The sequence below is a fragment of the Rhincodon typus genome, chromosome 3 (genome assembly GCF_021869965.1).
Source record: "Rhincodon typus isolate 14 chromosome 3, sRhiTyp1.1, whole genome shotgun sequence".
Taxonomy (NCBI): Eukaryota; Metazoa; Chordata; class Chondrichthyes; order Orectolobiformes; family Rhincodontidae; genus Rhincodon; species Rhincodon typus.
In genome coordinates, this window is record NC_063334.1 from 103,347,513 (window position 1) to 103,367,715 (window position 20,203).

The 20,203-nt window shown below is 43.2% G+C and overlaps 1 protein-coding gene across 1 annotated transcript in view; it reads left to right on the top strand.

The window, feature by feature from the left end:
* Window positions 1–14,953, top strand: part of LOC109914295 (interleukin-31 receptor subunit alpha-like) — an 84,741-nt gene extending 69,788 nt beyond the window's left edge. The window contains exons 11-16 of the mRNA XM_048593864.1: window positions 5,254–5,373; window positions 5,489–5,650; window positions 6,447–6,590; window positions 8,132–8,228; window positions 11,385–11,466; window positions 14,555–14,953. Coding sequence (XP_048449821.1) covers window positions 5,254–5,373; window positions 5,489–5,650; window positions 6,447–6,590; window positions 8,132–8,228; window positions 11,385–11,466; window positions 14,555–14,953 — 1,004 coding nt within the window. The remainder of the gene's footprint in view (window positions 1–5,253; window positions 5,374–5,488; window positions 5,651–6,446; window positions 6,591–8,131; window positions 8,229–11,384; window positions 11,467–14,554) is intronic.
* The last annotated feature ends 5,250 nt before the right edge of the window (window positions 14,954–20,203 follow it).

Here is a 20,203-nt window from a genome sequence, read left to right on the forward strand (position 1 = left end):
CAGTAAAACATCCAAAGCAACTGCATAGTTTTTCTTTTTTTTGGCAAGTTAGTCTACAGCATCGGTGCGGCAGCGAGAGCAGCTGGTGTGTGGAGTGGCAGCAGCCTCCCGGCAACCAGAGGAGGTAACGGTGGACATGGTTCCTCCTGGCAATTGGAGGCAGCGGCAGTAAAGGCATCCTTCCAGCATTCGGGGCGGTGGTAAAGCTCCGATGGTGGCGCTGGCAAGGTGACATCTGTGGGCAGAGTGGGACTGTTGGTGTGGTGGCGGCCTGGCCTGGCAGTGGAGCCATGGATTCCTGGTTGTGATCGCTGTAGGCCCAGACTGGGGACTCCTGGTTATCAGTGAGACAGTGGCAGCAGCAGAGCCAGGGACTCTTGGTTGCAGGGCGAGTGTGGGTTCAACATTGGACCCAGCATCTGTGTTGGCAAGGTGGGCCCAGTGGTGAAGAGATGGTGCTTTCAGATTGATGACTGCTACATTGGTGCTCTGGCACAGACAGCGGTGAGGCAGTGGAGGACTCTCTTTCAGTTCTTTCTTTCTACCCTTTTTATTCTTAAACCATTCAAAATGGCGTCGGATTGTGGTTTTTCACTGTAAAATTCAAGTGACAATAAACCATTCATCATTTACAGTTATATTACCAAAGCAAATTTGACAACAAACCACATATTAGGACAAAGGACATAAAGCTTCATCAAGATGCAGGTTTGAAGGAGCATTTCAGTAAAGGAAAGGTAGGAACAGGAACGAATTCCAGAGACTGGGCATCGACAGCTGAAGACACGGCCACCAATGATTATATTTGGGGATGAGCAAACGGCATGAATTAGAGAGTAACAAAGATTTGGAAGGCTGTGGGGATTAAAGAGATCACACAGATAGAAAGAGTTGGGACGACAGAGGGATTTGAAAGGATGAAGGTTTTTAATATCAAGGAGCTGCTTAAGCAGAAGTCATTGTGATCCTGCGGGCACAGAGGAAATGGGTAATCGGCACCTGGTGCAAGTTAGGACACTGGCTGCAGAGCTTCAGATGAGATCGAAAGTCTGGGGAGAGAACATGGAAGGTTGGCCACGAGAGCAATAAAGTAATGAAGCCTGCAGCAGGAAGGATGTTTCAGAGATAGTAGGAACTGCAGATGCTGGAGAATCTGAGATAACAGGGTGTAGAGCTGGATGAACACAGCAGGCCAAGCAGCATCGGAGGAGCAGGAAGGCTGACGTTTCGGGCCTAGACCCTTCTTCAGAAATGGGGGAGGGGAAGGGGGTTCTGAAATAAATAGGGAGAGAGGGGGAGGTGGATAGAAGATGGATAAAGGAGAAGATAGGTGGAGAGGAGACAGACAGGTCAAAGAGGCGGGGATGGAGCCAGTAAAGGTGAGTGTAGGTGGGGAGTTAGGGAGGAGATAGGTCAGTCCAGGGAGGACGGACAGGTCAAGGGGGCGGGATGAGGTTAGTAGGTAGGAGATGGGGGTGGAGCTTGAGGTGGGAGGAGGGGATAGGTGGGAGGAAGGACAGGTTAGGGAGGCAGGAATGAGCTGGGCTGGTTTTGGGATGCGGTAGGTGGAGGGGAGATTTTGAAGCTGGTGAAGTCCACATTGATACCATTGGGCTGCAGGGTTCCCAAGCGGAATATGAGTTGCTGTTCATGCAACCTTCGGGTAGCATCGTTGTGGCACTGCAGGAGGCCCAGGATGGACATGTCATCCGTGGAATGGGAGGGGGAGTTGAAATGGTTCGCGACTGGGAGGTGCAGTTGTTTAGTGCGAACTGAGCGTAGGTGTTCTGCAAAGCGGTCCCCAAGCCTCCGCTTGGTTTCCCCAATGTAGAGGAGGCCACAACGGGAACAGCGGATGCAATATACCACATTAGCAGATGTGCAGGTGAACATCTGCTTGATGTGGAAAGTCTTCTTGGGGCCTGGGATGGGGGTGAGGGCTGAGGTATAGGGGCAGGTGTAGCACTTCCTGCGGTTGCAGGGAAAAGTGCCGGGTGAGGTGGGGCGGGAGGGGAGTGTGGAGCGGACAAGGGAGTCACGGAGAGAGTGGTCCCTCTGGAAAGCAGATAAGGGTGGGGAGGGAAAAATGTCTTTGGTGGTGGGGTCGGATTGCAGATGGCAGAAGTGTCGGAGGATGATGTGTTGGATCTGGAGGTTGGTGGGGTGGTACGTGAGGACGAGGGGGATTCTGTTTTGGTTGTTATTGCGGGGAGGGGGTGTGAGGGATAAGTTGTGGGAAATGCGGGAGACGCGGTCAAGGGCGTTCTAGACCACTGAGGCGGGGAAGTTGCGGTCCTTGAAAAACGAGGACATCTGAGATGTACGGGAGTGGAATGCCTCATCCTGGGAGCAGATGCGGCGGAGGCAAAGGAATTGGGAATAGGGGATGGCATTTTTGCAGGAAGTTGGGTGGGAGGAGGTGTATTCTAGGTAGTTGTGGGAGTCGATGGGCTTGAAATGGATATCGGTTTCTAGGTGGTTGCTGGAGATGGAGACAGAGAGGTCCAGGAAGGAGAGAGAGGTATTAGAGATGGTCCAGGTGAACTTAAGGTTGGGGTGGAAGGCATTGGTGAAGTGGATGAACTGTTCGAGCTCCTCGTGGGAGCACGAGGCGGCGCCGATACAGTCATCAATGTAACGGAGGAAGAGGTGGGGTTTAGGGCCAGTGTAGGTATGGAAGAGGGATTGTTCCATGTAACCTACAAAGAGGCAGGCATAGCTTGGGCCCATGCGGGTACCCATGGCCACCCCCTTTGTCTGTAGGAAGTGGGAGGAATTGAAAGGGAAGTTGTTGAGGGTGAGGACGAGTTCGGCTAAGCGGATGAGGGTGTCAGTGGACGGGGACTGGTCGGGCCTGCAGGACACGAAGAAGTGGAGGGCCTTTAGGCCATCTGTATGGGGAATGCAGGTGTATAGGGACTGGATGTCCATGGTAAAGATGAGGTGTTGGGGACCGGGGAATTGGAAGTTCTGGAGGAGGTGGAGGGCATGGGTGGTGTCATGGACGTAGGTAGGGAGTTCCTGGACTAAGGGGGAGAAAATGGATTCGAGATAGGTGGAGATAAGTTCGGTGGGGCAGGAGCAGGCGGAGACAATGGGTCGACCAGGGCAGTCAGGTTTGTGGATTTTGGGAAGGAGATAGAAGCAGGCAGTGCGGGTTGGGGAATGATGAGGTTGGAGGCTGTGGGTGGGAGGTCACCTGAGGTGATGAGGTTGTGGATGGTTTGGAAGATGATGGTTTGGTGCTCGGGGGTGGGGTCATGATCAAGGGGGCGGTAGGAGGAGGTGTCAGAGAGTTGGCGTCTGGCCTCAGCGATGTAGAGGTCAGTGCGCTATACTACAACTGTGCCTCCCTTGTCCGCGGGTTTTATGGTGAGGTTAGGATTGGAGCAGAGGTCTGCACGTTTTGCGGGGGAGAGGTTGGAGTGGGTGAGAGGGGTGGAGAGGTTGAGGCGATTGATGTCTCAACGGCAGTTGGAGATGAAGAGGTCGAGGGAGGGTAGGAGGCTTTGGGGTGGTGTCCAGGAGGAGGGGGTGTGTTGGAGGCGGGAGAAGGGGTCAGTAGAGGGAGGGTTAGGGTCACGGTTGAAGAAGTAAGCGTGGAGGCGGAGGCGGCGGAAAAACTGTTCAAAGTCCAAACGTGACCAGTATTCGTTGATGTGTGGGTGGAGGGGGATAAAGGTGACCCCTTTGTGGCAGGATCAGAGTCAAATGATACGATAATGTAGTTGGTGCCAGGCATACCATATGGAAATGACTTATCCCTATTCTTCTGGAATAGCAGTTTAACTGTTCCTCCTGTGAACTCCAGCTGTTCCAAGCTGACATTTAACACCTGAACATTATTAGCATTTAAGTTCCCTACCATGATTCTTGGCTTCCATTTCACAGCATCAGAGAAATATCAGCATTATTTATAAGTTTTCCACCAAGTTGTCTGCGAATTTCAGCCAGACAAGAAACCAAGAGCAGCCAGCAACTCCTGCTGGGCAATATGATTGAAGGATTACTGAATTCCACACAGGTAACCACTATCTCGCACCGAGGGCTAACAAATCCTAAATCCTGACCTGCTGAAAGTCATTCTGTTGCACCAAAGCCTTATCCGTCAGATTAATCAGGACAAGAAAATGTTTTATCTTCTGGTGATTTTAATTAAAAGGAGTTTAGAACATTGTCTCTGGAACATTCAAATATAACAGGATAGAAAACAGGTCATACACCTCATCCAAAGGAAAACCAAGCATTGTGCACAAGGCTGGCTGAAATGACATTTGTGACACCAGGTCAAAGTTGAAATTCTGCCCTGTGTCTACTATAATCGTGTTCCCCATGCTGAGGGATTGAAGAAAAAACACAAGGGTTGAGAATGCAAAACAAAAACCGAATGACGAGTGTTGTGATTGTAATGAGATCAGTCAGATGAACCTCATAAAATGTGAGTTCCCTGATTGGGGATGTTAACTGGTCCAATCAGGGAGCCCTGGCTGACACATTAAAAACAGGAATGTCAGACATCCTGACACCCTGAGAGCTGGCTCTGGGGTAGCTGGATCAGTGTCAAGAAGTCTCCGTGTGTAAATAAAGTGTGACTTGGTGATAGGACACTGGCCTTTGTGGAGTTTTTTTTCAAAGGGAAAAGGTAGAGTGATGTGAAAGGATCATGCTTGGTTTAAGTCAAAACTTTAACTTGTCTTATTCCTTCAGATGCAAGCTAACATAATGTGTTTTTAATATAGCAGGTGCTATTTTTGTGGTTAAATTAAGAATTGCAGTAGGTAACACAGTGTGGAGCTGGAGGAACACAACAGGCCAGGCAGCATCAGAGGAGCAGGAAAGTTGATGTTTCAAGTCAGGACCCTTCTTCAGAAATGGGCATTTCTTTCCTGCTCCTCAGATGCTGCCTGGCCTGCTGTGTTCCACCAGCTCCACACTGTGTTATCTCTGACTCCAGCATCTGCAGTTCTTACTATCTCCTAAGAATTGCAACAACTTATATCTGGAGTTCTCACTGCTGATGATCTTTAAGAACACCCTAACATTTCTCATCCTCTGCCCACTCCAGAGGAAGTGCCTGCATTTAGCACTTTTTATCGATAGTCAGAGTAAGACTGGCAGTCCATTATGTGGAAAATTAAAACGGGATCTCTATTCTACAATTTTGTGTGCACAAAACTCTTGCATTTAATCTGTTATTTGATTTTTATGGAATTTCTGACTCTTCATGATGTGAAACTGTTTTCAATTATGCAGATTCCTTTGAGCCAAAGCAACGCTACAGAATAATGTTACACAGTAAAACAAGAAAAAAGATATACGTGAACAATACAGAGATAACCATTGGGATGATTGATGTTTACACATTAGAAGGAAGTATGTTGAATCAAATTTATGATATTTCATATTTCTATTATAACATATCAGTCATGTATTTAAAAGAAACAAGAATTCTAAATAGATGTACATTTGATTTTTTTTTTGATTCAAGCACCAAGAATTGGTCCCAATAATGTTGTGGTCACCAATATTTCCAAAACCTCTGCAATAATAAGATGGGATCGAATACCTGAAGACGAATGTCAAGGTTTTCTTCAAGGCTACAAGATTTTCTATTATGTCAACAAGGCTACTATCACAAAAACTAATGCATGTAAGATTAAAGTATGTTTCAATTGAAACTTCTTACGTATTCTTACCTTTAAAATACTGAATTCTTAGTATTCATGTATATTAAGTATTTAATCTACACAATAAAGCCAAAACTGTCAGAGAATAGATTATGGTGTGGGAAGATCATCAAATAACATTTAACAGTGAAGGCAATTGGTAAACAAGAATTTAACCTGAAATTTTCTCTGATTCTTTGGCACAAATTCATGTAATCTGGGCAATGGAAAGTAGAGGAATTTGGGATAGGAACTGCCTCCCTGGGGAACAGCCCATTTCTGATCTTGATGCTGATTTCAGAATGAGCTCGAAGCTTTTTCTAACCTCTCCCACCATCTTGAAGTCACTGTAAGAGGCAGGACTGAAGGAGCGGATTTCCACTAGTTTCACCTACACTATTGTAACTTTGGATGATTCCAGGTGGACCAGAATGTCATTTTATAATGGTCATTGATTGAAGAACCATTCATCACAGTTAAAGATTTGGCAACTAAAGTGAATTTCAATTCTGCTGTAAAAATTCCACCAGTTTAGCTGGAGTGACTTTGCATACCACCCCTCAGTAACTCTGATATTCAAAATCCTGTGGAGCAGATGGTCTGGCAGTGGTTATCTATGGGCTATAAGATCATAATATGTCCTGAGGACTTGGGATGGTGTAAGCAACAAGCAAAAGCTGATGGGTTAAAGACTCAATCAGCCTCACTACCGGTAGTACAGTGACTCAGACCTTTCTAAGCTGTTGTCTTGCTAATCCTTTGTCATTTTGTACTTTGTAGCCATTTCAGTGAACTCTTCTACAACGTTTTACATGCTCTCAGGACTTACGCGAAAGACAATCTATGCTGTAAAAATCTCAGGATTTACGAATGCAGGAGAAGGAATCAGAAGCGAAGCAGTGTCTTTTGTCACAAAAGAATATGGTAATGTTTATAAAAACACATTGTTAAGTTTATGAATACAGCACTTTAAGGTATCAATTACAGCAAATTTATTTTCCCAATTATCCCATCAAAATATAACGTGCAGTTTGAACGCACAGAAGACTGCGATGCATTGATTTTTTATTCCACTGGCATCGCATTATTTAAACACAGAAATGAAAATTAAAGTTAAATAAAGGGTATTTTCAGTGAACAAAGCCTGTGGTTTACATTGAGTTGAAGAATTCTTCGTAAACCCTCCTTCCTCCAAAGACACTCTTTTTTTCCCAAGAGGGTGTCCATTCCACTTGTCTTGCCTTCCCTCACCATGACTTGAGCTCCCCTGCTCAGTGCCCTTCTTCACCGTCTCTATCTGCTGGTGGAGGTAACATTACATTTCCCTTTTAAATAATCCTTGATTCCCTTGTCAATCAAAAATCTAAACATAAAGATCCAGCTTCCACCTTCTGGAGAAGAGAATTCCAAAGTCTAACGATCCTCTGCGAGAAAAATAATTCTCCTTATCTCTGCCTTAAAAGGGAGACATTTTATTTTTAAGCCATGTCCCGTCTCTATTCTCCCTCATAAGAAGAACCATCCTCCCAGTGTCCACAGTCTCCAATCTCGTCTAGATCTTACATGTTTCAATAAGATCACCTCTCATTCTTCTAAACTGGAATGGATATAGGCCTAACTTGTTCAAACTCTCTTTGAAAGGCATGCCCTTCATCCCAGTAAAGTGCTGCGTTCATAAGAGAAAGGTGGGGTGTTGGGAGATAATTTGGGTGATTCAGAAGTAATTCTACACAAAGTGGGGGGTTTCAAGGGATTCAAAAAGCTCTCAAAAGGGTGGCACTTAATAAACAACTGATATTAATGCTACATACTATGAATATTAATGAATACAGTAAGCTGCTGGTGCTTCTACAAACTATTTCACTAAATGTTTTAGCACTTTCCATTCACTATTTCAGTTATTTTTAATATAAGGAATGGGGAGATGCTGGTTCTGTGGTAATGTCACTAGGCTAGTAATCCAGAGGCACAGGTTAATGATCTGGGCGCATGGTTTTAAACCCACCATGGCAGCTGGTGGAATATAAATTAAGTGAATGAAATATGGAATTTAAAGCTAGTCCCAGAGATGGTGACCATGAAACTATCATTGGTTGTTTAAAAACCCCATCTGATGCACTGATGTCCTATCAGGAAGAAATTCTGTCATCTTTACCTTGTCTGGTCTGCATGTGACACCAGATCTACAATAATGTGACTGATACTTAACTGCTGTCTGGAATGATCTGGCACGCCATTCAGTTCAATTAGGGTCAGGCAATAAATGTTGTAGGTGGGCCTTGTCAATCACACTCACATCCCATTACAATATTAAAGGAGCTCCTATGCGTGAACTCCATCTAACCTGCACGCTTCACAGCTCAATCAAAATTTAGGCAGATTCAAACAACCTAAATGTTCTGTAAATATCTGGAAGCCATTTTTCGTAGAACCCTCCCTAATTGTTTTGTTTCTTTTAACTCCAGATGATGGTGAAATGAAAATAATTGCTGTTGGTGTCAGCATTGCAATCATTGTTTTTGTGTTTCTGGTGATGTGGAGATGTTTGTTTCTCCTTAGAAGGTGAGAAATTTTATGAAAAATAGACTTCTAAAGATCCTTCATTCTCATCAGGATATTACGCATTGTTTTGCGCTATTCTGATTTCAATGAATTGAAATCATCTTACAAACTTGGCAGATTACTGGGGATAAAAAGATCAAAATGATCTTTACAGTAAACTCACTCAGTGAAAGAATATGCATTTGTGTAGCTCTTTTCAGACCCCCATGTCAGTCAGCGATACTACAGTCCGTCTCAAAGTATCACTTTTGCAGTTGCTAATGTTGATAATTGGATAAAACCACAGCTGGTTGGCATGTAGCAAATTACAGTTGGCCCTTTCAATCTGGTTAAATTGTGTTGAATGAATGCTACTATGGATACATCCTCTCCCTGAACCTCCTGTGGTGTAGTGCTAGTGTCTATCCCTAAGCCAGAAGATACAGGTTCAAGTCCCAGCTGCCCACATCTGTCATAATGTGCCTGAACAGATTGGTTAAAAACATTTATATATCCTCCCTTCACTTTGAAACAAATGATAAAAGCTTTCTGGATCCATCAGACCAGGCAACCAGAGTTTTGCATCACATCCCATCTGAAAGTTGGCTGCCCCCAGTCACACAGCACACACTGGATTCTACTATAACATGTCAGCCTCAATGATGTGGTGAAGTCCAAAATAGATCTGAGCACAACATTCTGAATCAATGGGCAACGACCTGCCACTGGGTCAGTCTGATGCTGACAGTATAATCATTAATGTTCCCTGCAAGAGCTGTGGAACAGAGGGGAGAAAAATCTTTTGAAATTGTTTGCAGTTGCACATTGTAGTTTAGTGATTCATTCATTCATTCATTCATTCACGAGTGCTGCACCTGAAAGCAGGTCATTGGCTTATTGGCAGCTGATCCTTCACCTGAGCTGTTTTGTTGGCAGGTCTTGTCAATGGTAGTTTTCATTGTTTTCTACTTTTAGGGGCAGGGTGAAAAGGCAGATCCTCAGTCTGCCTCAGCCAGAGGAGGACAGAGATGAAGAGAAATTTCTTCTCCCAGACGGTTGTGAATCTGTAGAATTCTTTACCGCATAGGGCTGTTGTGTTGGTTCATTATATATACTCAAGGCAAAGATAGACAATTTTTTTTTAATCAGTGAAAGAATCAAGGGTTATGAGGGAAAAAAGGCAGGACAGTGGAGAGAGATAGTAGGAACTGCAGATGCTGGAGAATCCGAGACAACAAGGTGCAGGGCTGGATGAACACAGCAGGCCAAGCAGCATCATAGGAGCAGAGAGGCTGACGTTTCGGGCCTAGACCCTTCATCAGAAAAGGACAGTGGAGATGATGATTACCAAATCAGCCACAATCTCATTGAATGGCAGAGCAGACCCAATGGGCTGAATATCCTTTTCTCCCCCCCTACGTCTTATGGTCTTATCTGCTGAGACTACACACCGAATGTTTTTGTCATTAATTAACAATGTGGCTTAGACTTTTTGGAACCTAATAGCTGACATTTGGATAGATAAGCCATAAAGATATTTCCTTATGAAAACTACTGCATGTGGTAAGATCAAATTAGCTTGATTGCAAGAGGGACAAGGCAGGTTAACAGTCAGCATTTAGATCTTTCAGGCATGATAGATAGGGATATTAAAAAAAAGTGAGGGAGTTATGTTACTGATTAGGGAGAATATGACGGCTGTACTGATGGAGGACAGCTTGCAGGCTCCTCCAGTGAGGTCATATGGGTAGAGTTCTGGAATAGGAAGAGTGCAGTCACATTAATAGGATTGTACTACAGGCCTCCCAAAAGCAACAGGTATAGAGATAGAGCACAGGTATGTGGATAGATTATGGAAAAATGTGAAAACAACAGGGTTGTTGTGCTGGGTGATTTTAACTTCCCCAAATGTTGACTGGGATTCACTTAGTGCCAGGGGCTTGGATGGGGGGACCTTGTTAGGTGTGTCAAGGACAGTTTTTTGAAGCAATACGTAAATAGTCCAACTAGGGAAAGGGCCATTATTAGACCTGGTATTGGGGAATTAGCCTGGCCAGATGATCAGAGTTTCAGTGTGGGAGGATTTCAGGAACAGTGACCATAATTCTAAGTTTTAAGTTACTTATGGATAAGATAAGTGTAGTCCTCAGGTAAAAGTACCAATGTGAGGGAAGACTAACTATGATAATGTTAGGCAGGAACTGGGAAATACAGAGTCAGGGTGGCTATTAGAGGGTAAATCCACATGTGGCTTGTGGGAATTTTTTTAAAGGCCAGTTGATTAGAGTTGAAGACCAGCATGTACCTGTGAAAATGATGGCTAAGGATGGCAAGATTCAGGAACATTGGATGACAAGAGAAGTTGTGAGCTTAGTCTGAAAGAGAAAGGAAACAAATGTAAGGTTCAGGTAACTGAAGATGGACATAGCCCTTAAAGAATACAAAGATAGCAGGAAAGAACTTAAACAAGGAGTTAGAGGAGGGCTAAAAGTGACAATGAAATGACCTTGGCAAACAGGATTAAGGAAAATTCCCAGGTCTTTTCATTAAGGAGTGGGAGGCTCGCTAGGGAAAGGGTAGATTGCAACTGAAACTGGTACAGCTTTATCCATGAATAGCCAATGGTGAAAAATAGAAATAAAATAGCCTCACAAGATTCATCTAGACAGTGGCATACTATACAAATAACATGCTTGCAGCCCACATGATTGGTGCCTCATCCAGCACCCTAAACATTTATTCCCTTCACCACCAATGAATAGTGACAGCAGTGTGCACCATTTATAAGATGCACAGCAGCAATTCACCAAGGCCCCTTCAACAGCACCTTCCAAATTCACAAGCTTCACCACCCAGAAGAAGAAGAGAAACAGCCACCATCTACAAATGCCCCCAGAAGCCACACACCATCCTGACTTGAAAACTATATTGTCGTTCCTTTACTGTCGCTGTGTCAAAATCCTGGAACTTCTTACTGAAGAGGACTGTGGGTCTGCCTACATCATACGGAGCATAGTGAGCCCAGAAAGCAACTCAGTGTCACCTTCTCAAGAGTAATTAGGGATGATAATGGTCCAGCCAGTGATGCCCACATCCCTTGAAAGATGTTTTTAAAAATCTATTGATTTGCAGCCATTGCAAAAATAAATTTAACTTTGCAAATAACTCTAATTTTAGAATAAAGGGAATGTTCTGGCCAAGTATTCCGAACCCTGGAAACAGTCATGCAATCCGGATTATAGGAAGAAATTCCTTGCTGGTATGTACCATTTTATATACCCACACCCATGTATCTGCTATCACCACTCGCCTAGTTTTTGTTACGTAAAGTCCTCAGATTCTATTCAATTTCAATGGAAATATTTCAGATTCCTTTGGGGAAAGGTGTACCACACACCACCTAATAAAAGCCTTCATCAGGCACTCTTATCATTGGTACTGTACGAAAAAGGATTCTGCCATGTGAAATAAACCTTGAAAGGCTGGTGATATTTGTAAGCTTTATGCCAAGGACAAGAAATCACATAAAAGGCACTACCTGTTGTTCTAGCTTTTTAAAACTGCCAGTCTCAGATAAATGGAACACCTACTATGCTGAGGCATATTACAGCTCAATATCAACCACACATTCATAATTGCCACAGTTGCCCAAACAATACAGTACTCTAAGATTGAAAGGACAAAGGCTGTTCTATTCGATAGTGCCTGTCAGTCAATGGATGGAAGCAGATGGTTAAGTGTTTTTAAAAGTGTCAAGGAGAAGTACTGTTACATGCAAAAAATGACACCATTCAAGGAGCACAGCAAGGAAATGGTGGTTTGTGTGCTTGTAGGCTCTGAAAGGGACCCTTCATTCAAAGAACCTCAATGTGGGAACCAACGTTGGGAAGAAGAGGGGACCTGGTATTGGGGAGGGCAAGGAAACTGCTAAGAGGCAAATCCCATCCCACCACCTCCCACCTCGCCCCCCAGCCCGGTCCCCCACGCCCCCATCCTTGCTGTCAGACCCCCATTGCAGCCCACCTCCTGCTGCCACTCACTTCTGGTTTGGGATTCTGTGGTCGTTCTAGGCCTCGGATGGGTATTAAACAGACCATAGCCACCTGCTTTTCAATAGAACTTCCACTTGTTGGCAAATCTTGGCCAGTGGGACTTCTATCCCTAGGGGAAGAGACAGAGCTGGTTTGTCAAGCTCCTGATTGATACATAATGTTGCTGGCTTCCTAAAGCAACTCTGAGCTCTCACTGGCTCTCACTTTGACAAGATTTGGCCCATTAACTGCTTCAGTCGAAAGAAAATGCCTGGCCTGCTCAGCATCTCAGAACCTTTTCTGATTTTTTTTTATTATTTCCCTACTTTATAATGTTATTCGAAACGTGGATGAATACATCAATAGAAAAATGTACATAAGCACGAAAAACATGATAATTAAGTGTTAAAAATTTCATTTTGGTACCTTCAAAAATAGTGTTTTCAGAAAACATTAATGCAGTTCTGATCTCTAGCTGTGATGGAAGAGCTTTCCATATTTCTCTGATTCATGAACACCACCACTCCGAGATTCTGGAATGCATTTTTAGCGCCGATATCTACACTCATAACATATTTCTGATCAATCACATTTGCTATGGTTTTAATCATTCCTAGTTTAAAGATCAGTTAAATTTGTGAAGGAACTTGCGTCTTCATATTTTGACAAGAGGCTCATGTAAGCCTAAGTCTGAGGTGGCATAGAAATATAAAAAATAGGAGGATTAAGCCAATCAGCCCATCAAGCCTGGTCCACCATTAATTATGATCATGGCTGATTATCAAACTCTGCAGCCTGTTCCTAATTTTCCCCCACATCCTTTAGACCCAAGTGCTATATCCAACCCCTTCTTGCAATCGTACAAATTTTGGCCTTGACTGCTTTCTGTAGTAGCAAATTCCATAGGCTGAACTCTCCCTGGATGAAGAAATTTCCCCTCATTTCAGCCCAAAATGGTTTACCCCAAAATCTTCAACTGAGACCCCTGGTTCTGGACTTCCTTGCCATCAGGTACTTCCATCCTGCATCTACCCTGTCTAGCCCTGCAAGAATTTTATAGGTTTCTGCGAGATCCCCCCTCATTCCTCTAAATTCTAGTGAATATAATTCTAACCACATGAATCTCTCCTCATGCGTCAGTCCCGCCATCCCAGGAATCAGTCTGGTAAACCTTCACAGCATTCTCTCTATAGCAAGAACATCCTTCCTCAGATAATGATACCAAAACTGCACCCAATATTCCAGGTGTGGACTCACCAATGCCCTGTATATTTGTAGGAAGACATCCCTCCTCCTGTACTCCTGTAGGTAATAAAATTTAGACCCCATAGAATTGTTCTGCTGCAGTGTTTTGACTCAGTGGGGAAACATTTGCCTTTGTCATGCCTTGTACTTTGGATTAAAAAAAAATTCAGTGCAGGTGAGACCAACTTTTTTTGTTGTGTGTTATCTCAGGCCTCATCTCCCTTGAAAGTGTGATCCCTGCTCAGATTGGAGCTACTCACTTCCACCTATCCAGAATGTGTACTTGAAACAGGCGTTAGGCACCTTGAAAATGCAAATCAGGACCCCGTCACAATAAATTACCATCCATGGCTAGAGATTACCATCTACTCTAATCCTAGCAGCAGAATAGCAAGACTGGAACTTTTGCATCTTAAGTAAACAATTAAGAAAACTACTTGTTAGCGGACAACTTGACAATTTTATAACAGCACTCAGGAAATCAGGTTAATAATTGTTTATTTCATACATACACAGGGGGAGCTAGACTTACCAACATGAAGTGTAAAACTGACTTTGATAGGTTACAAATACTTCCAAGCTTTGTACAAAACTTGACAACATACATATTACATTATGTATTGTTTTCCCACAGATTTTCCACAGATATTGTCTGTATTTCACTTGAGGCCAGTGCTATTTTGCTGATAGCACTGTGGTTCCCATTTGCTTTTATAATATGATTGAAAATTTAACCCTTAACTAACTGGAATTAATCCAACTCTTTCACTTTTGGTGTTGATATTTAAACCTTGACTTTATGCTTTGAAAATAAATTAATGTTGTCAACTGAAAAGAAATACACATACAAACCATATAATAGGCACAGAGATCTTACTTCTAAATAATCAGTACTTATCCTTTCTCTCTTCTTCATTAACTCTGAGACCACATTGCTTTCTCACCCTTCCATCTACTCAGCTTCAATATTGATACCACCTTGTCTACTTCTCCAATTCTCAACGAAAACATGGCTTGGAATTTTATTGCCACTATGAATATGCATTGCATCTTTTTCTTTTGAATTAACAGCCAGACATGGATAATGAATTATCAACTCTCAACACAAACTCACCTCTAATGGAAACAGAAGAGGATCTTGAAAGTCTTCACATTATTGAAGAGGTCACTAGCACACCCACAGATTTTGAGCTGCAAGACAATGAACAAAACAGTATAACAGATCAGGAATCTAACAGCAATCTCACTGACCAACCAGTACTTATACAGGTAACCGACTACACAACTATGGAAAACTTCCGACAGATAATGCCAACCATTGCAAGCAGTAATACTGCCATCCGGCCAAACAGATGTGAAACAGAATATAACAATCAACAGAATGGCTGTTTAATTCAGAGCTATATGAAACAACAAGTCCATCGAACGGGCATACAGACACCAGAATGTACTCGGATTGCTGGTGACTGAAGATCCAGAACTGCTTAAAAGTCTTGATCATGTTAAAGTCATTCAGAGTCTGCACTTCCAGTAACTCTTGGGAATGAATTTCCTGAACTGGAACATTTGGTTATAGTTGTGACTATTGCAGAATCTGCTCAAATAACTGATTGACAGGTTGATCCTTGAAATATGTCCAATTGAACTACATTCAACCAGTGCAATGCTCTTAAAGTGTCTGTGGGATGTATGTAGAAAAGAAAGGTTTGGGTTTGTTTTTCACTGTCTGCATTTAAGACCAGTTCTGTAATGTCACCATTCCTAAATGACATTTAATGACAGTGCAAGCGAATGATGTTTAAAGTCGTACAGAGTCTGCATTCTCAGTGACTCTTAGGAACAAATTTCCTGAACTGGGACATTCCATTATGGTCAGGCCTATGGTAGAATCTGTTCAAGTAACTGATCGAAAGGCTGGTCTTTGGTGGTCCTGAATGGTGTTCAATTTTATATGTATGTTGGTAAGGGGAAGTGCAAAGTGCTGGCAGGGCTCAGTACTTCTACTTTAGGTATGTTCTGGGGCTGTCTTTCTCTCTCTCACTCGCTCTCTCACTCTCTCCCTCTTCAAAATCTCTCTTGCTCTCTGTCTCGTTCTCGTTCTCCTTCTCTGCCTGTCAGTTGGGAGGGGAAGAAGGAAAAATGACTGATCGGGCAAAACAGCTCTGTGTACACTTCAACAGAATACGTATCATTGAGTGGTGCCAAGAGATGGGGGGTATTGGGGGAGGAAATTCACCCCCTTCCTCATTTACCTCCCTCACTCATGGTGAAGGAAGAGACATTAGATTGGATGTACTCTGGCAATACATTAACCAAGCTAGTGAACCTCAGTGATTGCAACCATCAAGCCAAAAGGCAAAAAAATAGAGTTTGGAAATCTCTGCGATCTGACCAGCCACTGCTCCTCCCTGTTAAATCATTTGTTTAGATTATTATCTCCAGATCATTTAGTTTTGTATGGGTGAGGAATTTTCCTGATGTAAAAAAGTTTTATTCCTGTTTGCCAGTGTTTTACAAGTGTCATATTAAGTGCAATTATGGCAGAATGTACGGTTTTGTTTGAATTTGAACATAAATTTTGAAATTGAAGTAGGTTCATTGTCACATCTACTCACGTGAGTACAGTGAAAAGTTTACAAGTCACCGCTTAAGGTGCCATCTTAAGTACAATGGTACCCAGGTACAGACTCTTAGGTATAAGGCATGAAAATAAGGAAAACAAAATTACAAAGTTAAACGTTACAGTCCTTCTTACTAAAAGGTAGAAAAACAAAAAAGGCATAGTTAGTACATTTGTGAATGACACCAAAATTAGTGGCATAGTAAACAGTGAAGAAGCTTTTCTAAGATTGTAAAAGGATCTTGATCAAATGCATCAATGGGCTGAAAAATGGCAGATGGAATTCAATCTGGATAAATGCGAGATATTGCATTTTGGTACAACAAACAAGGGTAGGGCTTAGACAATTAATGGAAGGGCCTTGGGTAATGTTGTAAAACAGAGGGACCAAGGGGTTCAGGTACATAATTCTTTGAAGTTTGTGTCACATATAGACAGAGATGTTGAAAAGATGTTTGGCACGCCTTCATTGTTCAGTCCTTTGAGTACAGGAGTTGGGAAATCATGTTAAGGTTGTACAGGACATTGGTGAGCTTCTTCTGCAATACTGTGTCTAGTTCTGGTCGGCCAGTTTTAGGGAGGATATTATTAAGCTGGGAGTGGGTTCAGAAGAGATTGACCAGGATGTTGCCAGGTATGGAAGGTTTGAGTTATAAAGAAAGGTTGGATAGGCTGGGACTTGTTTCACTGGAGCATAGGAGGTCGAGAGGCGACCGTATAGAAGTTTATAAAATAATAAGAGGTATAGATGGAGTTAATTAGTTATCTTTTGGGGAATTTCAAGACTAGGGATCACATTTTTGAGGTGAGAAGAGAGAGATATAAAAAAGACATGGGGTGCAAAATTTTTACACAGAGGGTGGTTCACGTGTGGAATGAACTTCCTGAGGAAGTAGTGGATGTGGGTACAATTACAACGTACATTTAAAAAACATTTGGAAAAGTACATAAATAGAAAAGGTTTGGAGGGATATGGGCCAGGTGCAGGCAGGTGTGGCTAGTTTAGTTTGGGATTATGTTCAGCCTGGACTGGTTGGACTGTCACTTTACATGCTGTATGACTCTATTTGATTGCTCTTAGATGAGATTGTGTTTGTTTTACGCAAAATGCACTCCTTGTCATTCAAAAACATTTGGGAGGGAAGAGAATAACAAAGTATGGAGATTGAGGAACGCTGACCATTATCACATAGAGGGACTCAATAGGTTGGGGATCGGTTAGTGCTGGAAAAGCTGAAAAATAGTGAGCAGCACGGGGAAAGAATGGAAGTATATGGCTAATGAAGGGGATGTACCTGATTTCCAGTGTGAATCCAGCACCGAAACCTTTCAGCTCACCTTCATCCCTTTATACAGCAAGAACAGGGCTGTACAGAGATGTAACTCTCAACAAACAACTTCCAATTGTATTTGAGTCCAATACATTTTTACAGAGGGCTTTTGCAGTAGGTCACCACACATTTGCCCAAATATTTGCTCATAAATATAATGGAGTAATACGATGTAGCTGGATCCCAAGGTAATTTTGCTCATCCCTTTGAGGACAGTGTGCTCCATCTAGTGGAAATGAACACAGAGCAGCTTTGGGAGGCAATGGGGCAGCATGGTGGCTTAGTGGTTAGCACTGCTGCCTCACAGCACGTGGGACCCAGGTTCGATCCTACCCTCAGTTTGCATGTTTGCAGTGGAGTTTGCATGTTCTCCTCATGTTTGTGTGGGTTTCCTCCCATGGTCCAAAGATGTGCAGGCTAGGTGGATTGGCCATGCTAAATTGCCCCACAGTGTCCAGGGATGTGCAGGCTAGGTGGATTAGCCATAGGAAATGCAGGGTTACAGGGGTGGGTGGGACTGGATGGAATGCTCTTCAGAGGGTCAGAATGGACCCGATGGGCTGAATGCCTGTTTCCACACTAAAGGGATTATATGACCACTGGAGATCTGTCTGAAACCAGAAAGTGTTGTTTAATGAATTCTGTGAGGTGAGGAGGAGAATGGAAAAGGGTTTGCAATGTGGTGCCCACCCTCTGACAGAAATATTGGTACATATTGATGCCAATGACATGGGCAGAAAAAGGGATGAAGTCTTGCAAGCAGGATTTAGAGAGCTAGGAAGCAGATTAAAAACAGGAACCAAAAGGTAGAAATCTCTGGATTACTTCTGGTGCCATATGCTAGTGAGTATAGAAAAAGGTGCCTAGAACAGATGAATGAGTGGCTGGAGAGATGGTGCGGGAGGGAGGGCTTTAGATTTCTGGGACATTGGGACCATTTTTGGGGGTTAGTGGAACCTGAACCTGAATTGGAATGGGACCAGCATCCTTGTGGGGAGGTTTGTAGTGCTGGTGGGGAGGGTTTAAACAAATTTGTCTGGAGTTGGGGTGCGATCCAGAGGGAAGGTTCAGCAGGGAGAAATAAGCACTCAAAATTAGAAGAGACAGCAAGAGAGTCAAGAAGGCATAGAAATGATCAGTCTTTAAAGGCTCAATAGAGTTTGTCAGGGTTGGAAAGTAATTATTTTAATGCTAGGAGCCTGACAATCAAGGCAGCTGAGTTGAATTAAAACACGAGGGTGTGATGACATTGCTGTCACTGAGATGTGGTTGAGAGAGGGACAGGAATAACAGCTCAATATTCCAGGCTCCTCAGGCGAGACAGGGAAGGTGGTAAAAGAGGAGGGGGTGGCGCAAACTGATATGGGAATCAATTACAGCAGTAATGATGGATGGCATCTTAGAAAACTCCTCAAATGAAGCCATATGGATAGAACCTAAAAACCAAAAAGGAGCAATCACATTGCTGGGAGTGTCCTACGAGCCCCCTAACAGTCATAGAGAAACAGGAGAGCAGATATGGAGGCAAATTTCAGAGAAGTCTTTAAGTAATAGGGACCTAACATGATCTGGGGTAGTCATAGTGTGAAAGCTTTAGAGGGAACAGAATTCTTAAAATGTATCCAGGAGAGCTTTTTATGCCAGTATCTCATAGGACTGGGAGGGTGGCACGGTGGGTCAGTGGTTAGCACTGCTGCCTCACAGCGCCAGGAACCCATGTTCAATTCCACCCTCGGGCGACTGTCTGTGTGGAGATCGCACATTCTCCCAGTGTCTGTGTGGGTGTCCTCTGGGTGCTCCCGTTTCCTTCCACAGTCTAAAGATGTGCAGGCTAGGTGGATTGGTCATGCTAAATTGCCCATAGTGTTCAGGGATGTGTATATTAGTGGGATGGGTTTGGGTGGGATACTCTGAGGGTTGGTGTGGACTTGTTGGGCTGTACTGTAGGGATTCTATGATCTGATCTATGAGGACTTACAAGAGAGGAGGCTGTCCTGCACTTAATTATAAGTAATGAAGCTGGGCAAGTGGTTGAAGTATCAGTGGGGGAGCATTTTGCAAACAGTGATCACAACTCTGCTACATTCAAGATTGTTATGGAAAAGCACAAGGATTGACTTGAATTCAAAGTCCTCAACTGGAGGAAGACCAATTTCAATAAGGTCAGATATGATTTGGTCAGAATAGACCTGGGAGCAGATACTTTTAGGTAAATCTGTGTCACAGCAGTGGGACATATTTAAGAAGGAAATAGGGACTATACAGGGCAAACATGTTCCAATAAAGATAAAGGGTGGGATCAAAAAATCCAGGGAACCCTGGATATTGAGGGATATACAGGATTGGATAAAGAGTAAGAGGGAGGCTTTTGGCAGATACTGAAAGCTCAAAACAGCAGAAGCCCTAGAGGAGTATAGAGTGTATAAGGGGAACCTTAAAAAGGAAACTAGGAGAGCAAAAAGGGGCATGAAAGAGTAATGGCAGGGAAAATAAAGGGTAATCCTAAGTTATTTTACAAGTACGTTAAGGATAAAAGGATACCTAGGGAAAGAGTAGAACCCATTAAGGCTCGCAGTGATAATATATGCATGGAGTCAAAGGACACAGGTAGGGCTCTAAATTAATATTTTGTGTTGGTGTCCACTAGTGAGCAGGATGATGTGAATATAGAAATCAGGGAGAAGGGCTGTAATATAATTAAAGAATTTAGCACAGACAGGAGGTGGATGAGCAGAAAGATCTCGGTGTCCATGTGCATAGATCACTGAA